Below are 10,376 nucleotides of genomic sequence, written 5' to 3'. Positions count from 1 at the left end.
GACTCCCCGCACTCAGCACAGCGCCGCCCTCAGGCCTGGAGGGCTCTCCGCACTCAGCACAGCGCCGCACAGCGCCGCCCTCAGGCCTGGAGGGCTCTCCGCACTCAGCACAGCACAGCACAGCGCCGCCCTCAGGCCTGGAGGGCTCTCCGCACTCAGCACAGCGCCGCACAGCACAGCACAGCGCCGCCCTCAGGCCTGGAGGGCTCTCCGCACTCAGCACAGCGCCGCACAGCACAGCACAGCGCCGCCCTCAGGCCTGGAGGGCTCCTCACACACACACACACACACACACCTGTGCCAGGTGGGGTCCACTGTATCCCAGGGCATTCTCTGCTGATGGCAGCACAGCACAGCCCATGGGCAGGGCCTGGAAGGGCCGACCAGTCACTGGGGGGCAGGGAATCCCCCCCCCACCCCCACCCCCACCCCCTCAGCTCCTGGAAACCCCACAGCCAAAGCCCCAACTAACTAACGGGGAGTGGGGAGGGGGGGGACACGCAGCGGGAAAGCTCGGCCGGACAGCCCTCGCCCGCCCGCCCGCTCGCGCTCTCTCTCTCTCTCTGGATGGCCGAGCTGTGCTGTGCTTTGCTGTGTGTGGGTTCAGCTGGTTAGACCCCAGCAGTTACCCCCCAACGCACACTCTGGGTTCCCCCCCCCCCGCCCCGCCCCGCCCCAAAAGCCTTGGCTCTCGCCCGACCTGCGCCCCTAATGCTCTCCGGAATTCGGTAATCAGGGGACGTCCTCCAGAGAGAGAGAGAGAGAGAGCGCATTCCATTCCATTCCATTCCAACCATCTCTCCCTGGGACTTCCAGGTGTGAGTGGGCGGCAGCGAATGCTCAGCTCGGTTTGGAGACTCTTTAAGCAACGATGATGGGTTAGACACCCGGTTGGGCCACAGTGTATCTCACACACACTCACTCACTCACTCACTCACTCGTACGCCAACCCCTCACGCCTGTGTGGGTGGGTGGGTGGGGTGTTGCGGGGAAGAGGAAGGGGACACGTACTTCCGTTCCCCCCCAACGTTTAGCTCCCTCCGTTCCGCCTCTCTTGGCTCAGCCCCGGTACAGCACCTTAGAGACGTCTCAAAGCGCTTCACAGAATATACCGTGGAGTGAATTGACTGTATATTTTGTGGGCAAAACCCGGCAGCCAATTGCGTCCCCGCAAACAGTCGTGGGTTGACTGACCTATTTATTTATTTTTCTAGGAATTATTACCCCCATATAAGCGATTCGCCCATCGAGTAACAACCGTGAACATTCCCGGTGAATAGCAACACAGCCGTGGAGCGAGCGAGCGTTTTAATCCGTCGGCCAGGACACCGGAGAGAGAGGGGGAGAGAGAAAGAAAAAAACTCCCGTTTCTTTTCCCGACAGCACAGCGGGAGATCTTTCGCATCCGACCCGAACAGGGCACAGACGGGGAGCGGAGGTTCACATCTCATCCGAAAGGACGGTGTCTGTGACATTACGGCGCACTCTCTCTCTTCCCCCAGCGCTGTAGAGGAGAGCGTTTCCAAGTGCCCGACGTGGGGCTTGAACCCCTAACCTTCTGACTCCGAGGCAAGAGAGAGCGAGAGAGAGAGGACAACCCGCTGAGCCAGGCCGACTCACACCATTTGGAGGAATCACCTGGACCTTGGAGGACTCGAGTGGAAGAACCGTCACACGCCCTCACCCGGAGGCAAAGGTAAGGATGAGTTTGTATATTTATAACGCCTGAGGGGTTCAAAAAGCCTTTGTGAATATTTACAATATCTGCTGCGGTGCTGTGCTGTGCTGTGTCCTGATTCATCCCTGTGATATCGTGTCAGTCTGATGGCTTTTCTCCGACTCTAGGGCTTGTAGCAATAATAATAATAATAATAATAATCCTGGCATTTGATATAGCGCTTTATCACATCGTCGAGACGTCTCAAAGCGCTTCATAGCGTATACTGTAAAGAGTAGTGACTGTGTATTTTGTAGGCAAAAAGCGGCAGCCAATTGCGCACGGCAGTGTCCCACAAAGAGTTGTCGATCGAGTGACCAAATTATTATTAATATTTATGGGAGGGATTATTGTTAATACGTGATCCGCTAATCCTACTTACTACAAGGTAAACAGAGGCGCGCGCGTGTGTGTGTGTGTGTGTGTGTGTGTGTGTGGAGTAAGGAAACTTGCCCAAGGTTTCACCCGGGAATCGAACCCGGGTCCTCTCGCTCGCGAGCCGAGGGCTCCCAACCACTGAGCTGTGCGACACCAAAGTGCAGATGCCGCGTTTTACTGTAAAAACCGCGAATCAAGAATAATAATTAATAATCAACAATAATCATTGCGTTTTGATACACCGCCTTATGCATTGGGGTGGAGCGGGGGAGTTAAAAAGCGCTTCCCAGGATTTACTGTCGGGTGTAGTGACTGTGTGTCTTGTCAGCGACTGCCTACAAATGAAACTAACAGACGAAAATGGAGCCACAAACAGTTGGGTATGAACTGGATGTCAGTATTTTATTATGGATAATCGAGCCCTGACATGCACAAGCAGAAATTAACATCCACGTGCATCTGTCGTAGCCGCTGCAGTCTATATATAAATAAAAAATAATTTAATTTTGTTCAAGAGCTGATTCGGGAAACACTTACAAAACACGTCACACTATTTAAAAAGTTACCGTTCGCAATTAATCGCAGTCTCTCCGCACGTGGACAGGCAGAGAGAGAGAGAGAGAGAGAGAGAGAGAATGAGAGAGGGGTTAGCTCGAGCGATTAATGCTGGGTAGGTAGGGGGATGTGCAAGTCTTTTCAGGAACTCTGAACCCACGATGAGGGTTATTCCCTCATTCGTCCTGACAATTGCCGAGAATTCCCGCTTCCCAACGCTGGAGTAAGGAATTTGTTTGTCCGTGTGTCTGTGGAAAAACAAGCACAGGGTTGATGATCAGAATAATAATCCTTGCATTTGATACAGCGCCTTATCACGTCGTTGAGGCGTTTCAAAGTGCCTCACGCTCTATATGTAAATATAGTGACTGTGTATTTTGTGGGCGAAACGCAGCGCACAGACACATACACACGTACACACATACAGAAGGGATATGGGGCAAAGGCGGGTAATTGGAGTTGAGGTACACATCAGCTACGATTTTATAGAATGGCGGAAAGAGCTCGAGGGGCTGAATGGCCTCCTCCTGTTCCTCCTATGTTCCTTGGACTGTGAGCTCAAAGTCCTAAATGTGAATCTTCCACTCATTAAAATACAACAGCAATAAAACGGGTCATTAATTCAGCTGATGGCTGCAGACTGCAGGCCATTAAAGCGCGGTAGACAAGGACGGACTTGAAGGCAACACTTTGGTTGTGTCCACCGGGCGAGGTACAATACGTACAATTAATTGGTAGAGACTGGAATTAGTGATGATGATAATAATAATAATCCTCGCATTTGATATCGCGCTTTATCACGACTTTGAGGCGTCTCAAAAATCGCTTCACGGGGATACACTGAAAGGTGAATTGTCTGTGTATTTTGTGGGCGAAACGCGGCAGCCAATTGCACACAGGAGGGTCTTGAGACGGACCTTGACGGAGGCAAGGGAGGGAGAGCCTGGGCGGGAGGGGCTGCGGGATGGAGTTCCAAAGGGCGTGAGGGCGGAGAGGCCGAAAGCCTGACCGCCGATGGTGGGGTCAGTGCCGGGTGGGGGACGTGGAGCTGATGTCAAATCGACCCGTCCAGTCCCTCCGCTCAGCAGGTTGGCAAGAGCCAAGGCCTGGTGGTGGTGGTGGTGGTGGTGGTGGGTGGTGGGGGGGGGGGCGGTGCTCAGAGTGTGTGTTGGGGGTAACTGCTGGAGTCTAACCAGCTAAACCCACACCGCTTGGCCATTGAGAGAGAGTGAAGCACTGTGAGATACCGGGAGCGCGGAGCCTCTGTACCTTTTGGGGTCTGTTGCTGTGGGTTTTCCTGTTCATGTCCAGGTTGGGTTGAGTTGGAGGCCAGGAGATCTGCAGCTTCCCCAGGTTTGGCTTCTCTGTAGAGGAATAATAATAATAATAATAATAATAATCCTTGCATTTGATATAGCGCTTTTCACGTCGGGAGGACGTCCCAAAGCGCTTCACAGAACACACTGTAAAGTGAATTGACTGTATATTTGTGGGCGAACGCGGCAGCCAATTGCGCACAGCAATGTCCCACAAACAGTCGTAGATTGAAAATGACCAATTTATTATTGTTTGTTTTTTTGGAGGGATTATTATTAGGAGTGTTACACACACAACGGTTGCTTGTTTCAGGACACGATAGAAACCGCATCGACGCACACACACCATACACACACACTCATACACCAAACCCCCCCCCTCCCCACACACACACACACACAATCCCCCACACATACATAAAAATAGAGAGGAGAGAGAGAGAGAGAGAGAGACAGAAAGAAGAGAGAAATAAGAAAAGATACAGAAGGAGGGAGGGAGCGAGAAAGAGAAATAGCCTTTTGGTAACGACTTCTAAGAGAGACGTAGATAATTATTTGGGGAGGACAAGTTTGCAGGGCTGTGCGGAGAGCGCGGGGGGAGTGGGGTTGAATTGGGAAGCTCTTTTCAAAGAACCAGCGCAGACACGATGGGCCGAATGGCCTCTTTCTGTGCTGTGTAATTCTATGATTTTATGATCTCACAGCGCATCTTCACAGGTTCATACAACAACAACAACAACTTGGATTTATATCGCGCCCTCCACGCCGGACGGCGTCTCAGAGCGCTTCACAGTAACGGATCCCGGGGCCGAGCCGGGGGAGGGTGATGGGGGGGAAGATGACCAAAGGCGCGGTCGAAAAGGGCCGCCAAGTGTATCTTGTAACCAGATGCCGGCATTCTGATCCCAAGCATAAATGTTTGCATTAACCTTGGCTCGGGGGCAGGAAATGAAATGGGTTAATTAACTATTAAATTAGTCAACCAACTCGTTAATTTCCATTTGTTTACAGTGCAGGAAGTGGAAGAGATTAAGTTCGAAGGTGAGTGAGGGAGTGAGTGTAACAAATCTCAGGAAGTAGGAATATTACGATTCAGGATAAGACTGAACTGCAGTTGCGCCGTCAGCAGATCTCAGTGTCAGGGCCAGTCCGGGTCTCACGGACCGCAGCGCAAATGTGAGGCTTCAGGTTACAATTTAACAGCAAACGGTGAGGGAGTTACAGAACAGTGTCTGGCACTGTTTAATCCACCATGGAATCTGTTTGAGAAAGAGCCAGCGAGCGAGCAAGCGCGATGATAATCCTGGCATCTGACCCAGTGCCTTAATCGCGTCTTCGAGGCGTCTCAAAGCGCTTCACAGGATACGCTGCAAAGTGTAGTGACTGCACGTTCTGTGGGCGGAAACGCCAATTTGCGCACAGCAGCGTCGCACAAACGGTCGTGGATTGAAGTGACCAATTTATTATTATTATTATTATTTTAGAAGGGATTGTTACCCCCGATCAACAGCCAACCGGGTTCCGACTTACTGCTGGTAAACAGTGTGTGAAGTAAGGAAACTTGCCTCAGGTTTCGCCCTGCCGGGAATCGAACCCGGGTCCTCTCGCTTGCGAGGCGAGCGCCCTAAATAGGAAGTAGCAGTAAATAGGAACCTGGCTGTTAGTCGACTGGTGGATTGCTTTTTACGGGGATAATAAACCCTTCCAAAAAAATAATAACAATAATAATAATGATGCGGTCCACTCAATCCACGACCGGTTGCGGGACGTCGCTGTGCGCAATTGGCTCCCAAAGCGCTCAGTCACTATACTTTACAGGGTAGCTTTGAGATGCCTCGACGGCGGGATGAGGCGCCGTATCGAATGCGAGGATTATAATTATTATTAAATCCTCACAAATGGCCCGGAGAGGGGGGGGGGAGGGAGAGAGAGAGATCACAAGATCAGGACTTTCTCTCTGCAATATAACAAATTGGACAGGGTCAAAGTGCCCCTAAGAAGGCCGGGCTGAGATGTTTGTTCACACTCGATCCGATAAGATAAATCCAAGCCAATCTGCAAAACCCGCACGCACTTCAGACCCCGCAGGCCGTTTGTTCAGCTCAGACCCTCTCTCCCCCTGACGCTCGCAGATTTCACTCCAGAGACATCTCCCTTCGAGACGAGGCGTTAAATCCCAACTCACCCGCCACCCCCCCACCGAAAAGCAATCCGCGAATCAATTAACAACCGGGTTCCTACTTACTGCTGCTAGGCAAACAGAGGCGTGTGTCTGTGTGCGGAGGGTGGGGGGGGGGGAGCAAGGAAACTTGCCTAAGGTTTCGACCCGAACCGACCCGCCCGGGAATCGAACCCGGATCCTCTGGCTTGCGAGGCGAGGGCTCTGACCTCTACGCTGCAGGTCTCCGCGTGAGTTAAGTCGCCTCCCCTTAACCATCTCCTCTCTGTGAGCGTGGCCCGACCGGTTTGTGGGACACCCGCTGCGCTCAACCGACTGCTGCGTTTCGCCCACAGGACTCGCAAGTCACTCCACTTTACAGCGTGTTCCCGCGAAGCGCTTTGGGACGCCTCGGAGATGTGATAAGGCGCAGTATCAAAGGCGAGGATTATTATTATTACTATTATTATCAAAATAATTTACCTGTCCCGTTGACACACTGAGTCCAGGAGGGTATAAACTCCTTAGCTGACGCCAACTGACTGCCATAAATGCTGTATCTTTGCTTCCTGAGGGCTCGCTCCCTCTCCTGAGCCAGACGGATTTCTTCTTCCAGCACCGAGTGTGAATTCCTGCGGAGCGGGAAGAAGGGGTTCTTAGCTGGGGAGAGGGAGTTGGGATTGGGGGCGTCGGGATATTTTCCTGGCCCCCTGAACACCCCCGGTTCAGTGAGAAGTTCCTCTGACCTGGCTTGGGCGTTGGGCAGGTGGTGGAGGTGGCTGGTAGGTCGGAAGAAATTGCTGGACTCCATGATGATCACGGTCTGGTCTGTAGCTCCGTTGTACACAGGGTTTTTGGCGTTGGCCTTGGCTTTGATCAGCCCTGGGAGCGTGCTCTCAAACACCCTCCTCTTCTCCTCCAGCTCCCTGCTCTCTCCCCTGTCGTACTTGCCGCTGACCATCCCCAGACTCACCAGGTCCTGTTCCCTCTTGCTCTCCAAGCGGATCTCTCTCTGCATCTGCGAGCCAGCCCTCTGCCCCCTCTCCTTGGCCTTGGGGGCCGGGAGAGGCTGGAGGAGCACGGACTTCATGGTGATCTCCACCAGCTCCTGGCATTCCACGCCCGTCTCCAGCCCCCTGGACCTACGGAAATTCTGCTCCCTCTCGGCCGCTTCTCGGATCTCCCTCTCGATGGGCGTCTCCTTGCTCGGCTGGGCAGAGACTTCGGGCTCGCTGGGTGGGGGGGAAACGATGGAGACCCCCGAGTCGCTGCCCGGTTCTGAGTGCGACTCCATCTGGGCAATGTGGGGCTTTCTCCCTTTCCCTCTCCTCCCGTCCCTCTCTCTCTTCTCTCTCTCGCTCACGAGCTCTCCCCCTCGTCCCTCTGTGGCGGAGTTTGACTGAACTGAACTCTCCTCCCAGTCTGCCTTTGACACTTTAAATATCCTCTTTCACTTGCTGGCTTGTTGACGCCCTGCAGTGTAATTACTTGGGTCGAAGCCAGTGGCTTGTCACCACGTCAGGCGAGCTCAGCATTGGGGAGTCCCTGTAGCTCACCTACAGCGCGCGCGCGAGCGAGAGGACCCGGGTTCGATTCCCGGGCAGGGCAGGGCAGGTCGGGTCTGGGCGAAACCTTAGGCAACTTTCCTTACTCCACGCACACACGCACGCACACACACACGCACGCACACGCCTCTGCTCGTTTCCAGTTGTTTCGCCCACAAAACACACAGTCAATTCACTTTACAGCGTATCCCCGTGAAGCGCTTTGAGACGTCTCGAAGGCCTGACGAGGCGGCGCTGGATCAAATGCCGGGATTATTATCATTATTTATCCTGAGTCGATTGGCGGATCACTTTTCCGGGGGCAACAATTCCCTGACCCCACCCCCCCCCCACCCCACCCCCCGAAAAGATAATAATGCGGCCGCTCAATCCATCCACGACCTTTTGTGGGCAATTGGCTGCCGCGTCTCGCCCGCAAATACACAGTCGCAGTCGATTCACTCGACAGTGCGTCCCGTGAAGTGCTTCGAAACGTCTCGAAGACGTCTGGGTCAAATGCCAGGATTATTGTTGTTATTGATTGGTTAAGAGGATATGAGCAAAGGCACCAAATCAGCAGCACAAGGACGCGCGCGCGCACACGCACACGCGCACACGCAAGTGAGCCCCGTTTCTTTCAAGTCTGATGTACGATGTCGCTGTGAGATGCTACTGTATCTCCCCGCGGCACATCTGATCCTTTTCAGCTCCGAATAAACAGGTTCGGAGTCAGTTGTTGACATCCGACTTGTATCGAGCTGTCTATCTTGTGCCCGTTACGCGCGCGCACACACACACACACAGTATCCAGAGGGAATTGTTTTTGTCACTAACCTTGGCTCGGTTCCTCAGATCATGTACAACTTCCTTCCTCTCTGGGTCTATTTATTGCTCGTGCTCTCGTTTTAAAAAATAATATCTAAAAATAACTTGGTCGCTCGATCCACGACTGCGATAAGCCGCTGTGTCAAATGCGAGGATTATTATGTTATTGTTAAGATGGGTTCAAACCCCCGCGTTAATAATAATAATAATCCTGACTTTTGTGACGGCGCCTTTTGTTATCACGTCTTCGAGACGTCTCAAAGCGCTTCACAGGATACACTGTAAAGTGAATTGACTGTACATATTGTGGGCGAACCGCGGCGGCCGATTGCGCACAGCAATGTCCCCACACACAGCCGTGAGTTGAGTGACCACATTATTATTATTAATATTTTATTTTTTTGGTTTCCTACTTACTGAGAGGTTAATTTGTTGGCACACAATCACACACTCTCTCACACGCGCATACACTCATACAAACACACACACACACTCTCTCTCTCACACACAGTCACTCTCACACACTCACACACACACAGTCACACCCGCATACACTCATACAAACACACACACACACTCTCTCTCACACACAGTCACACACAGTCACTCTCACACACACACACACAGTCACACCCGCAAACACTGACACACACACACTCTCTCACACCCGCACACACTCATACAAACACTCTCACACACACTCACACAGTGACCCAGTCACACCTACACACTCTCTCGCATACACACTCTCACACACACACACTCTCACACACACACACAGTGACACACACACACATTCATCCACACGCCCACACACACACACACACACACAGTCACACACAGAGTGAGTGACACGCATGCAGGGGAGAAACACGATGACAGGGGTATAATATTCACCTGCAGGATATTTAATACCTTTCCTTTTAAGTAAACTGTAACGGGAAGATGGTAATGAGCCGATACAGTCTGATCAGCCTCTGTCTGTCTAATGTTCTCAGCGGCCGAGCCTGTTGTATAGCTGAACAAAAGGCTCTAACGTAACTCGAACTCAGCTAAAGAGAGACAGAAAGGGAGACAGAGAGAGAGAGAGAGATAGAGAGAGACAGAGAGAGAGGGGGAGAGAGAGGGGGAGACAGAGAGACAAAGAGACGGAGAGGCTATAGAGAGACCGGGAGAGAGAGACAGACACAGAGAGAGAAACAGATAGATGTCAGGCAATTGAAGACTGACTTGAAGGGACATTTTAGGAACAGAACGAGGCCATTCAGCCCACCGAGCCTGTTCTCCCCTCTACTGAGGAGAGTGTGGCAACCCCCTCACCACTTAGCCCACTCGCTCCATCACTCACTCAGTCACTCATTCACTGTCTCCCTCACTTGCTCTGTCACTCACTCACTCCCTCCCTCCCTCCCTCACTCACTCACTCACTGTCTCCCTCAGTCACTCAATCACTCACTCGCTCCGTCACTCACTCCCTCAGTCACTCACTCACTCACTCACCCCCTCGGTCACTCTCGCCAACAGCCACGGAATGACGGAGGAGGAGCCGTGTTATGTTTTTAATATATATATAATATAATAACGTATACGTGAGTAACTTGACCATCAGGCAGGTCTGGTTTGCTTTGATTAAAGACCGTTTCCCCGGCTCCCACCCGCCACAAGTCAATCCCACTCACTGTTCCCTCCACCTCGATCCTCGCCTTCCGTAAAAATCCCTAGAATTCCCGGATTCCCGCTGGGAATCTCTCTCTCTCGCTCTCTCTCTCTCTCTCACATCAGGGAGCAGCACTGGCAAGTCTTGTGTTTGTTGGCGACCTGGTCTGTCTCGGCTCCGGCTCTGGCTCTGTCCTCCCCTGCACCCCCTCCTCCTGCTCCTCCTC

The 10,376-nt window shown here is 52.6% G+C and overlaps 1 protein-coding gene across 1 annotated transcript; it reads right to left on the bottom strand.

Moving 5' to 3' along the window:
• Positions 1-2,471: 2,471 nt before the first annotated feature.
• LOC103172584 (uncharacterized protein MISP3) lies at positions 2,472-7,569 on the bottom strand. Its single transcript, XM_007885330.2, has 4 exons — positions 6,871-7,569; positions 6,608-6,756; positions 3,920-4,014; positions 2,472-2,898 (listed from the first exon to the last, which is right to left on the bottom strand). Exons 1-4 carry the CDS (start codon positions 7,416-7,418, stop codon positions 2,827-2,829), a joined length of 864 nt encoding a protein of 287 aa, XP_007883521.2. The 5' UTR covers positions 7,419-7,569; the 3' UTR covers positions 2,472-2,826.
• Between the last annotated feature and the right edge of the window lie 2,807 nt (positions 7,570-10,376).

Source organism: Callorhinchus milii, unplaced genomic scaffold, assembly GCF_018977255.1.
Source record: "Callorhinchus milii isolate IMCB2004 unplaced genomic scaffold, IMCB_Cmil_1.0 Scaffold29, whole genome shotgun sequence".
Classification (NCBI taxonomy): domain Eukaryota; kingdom Metazoa; phylum Chordata; class Chondrichthyes; order Chimaeriformes; family Callorhinchidae; genus Callorhinchus; species Callorhinchus milii.
Note: the sequence above shows the minus strand (reverse complement) of the source record. Positions and strands in the feature narration are given on the sequence as shown.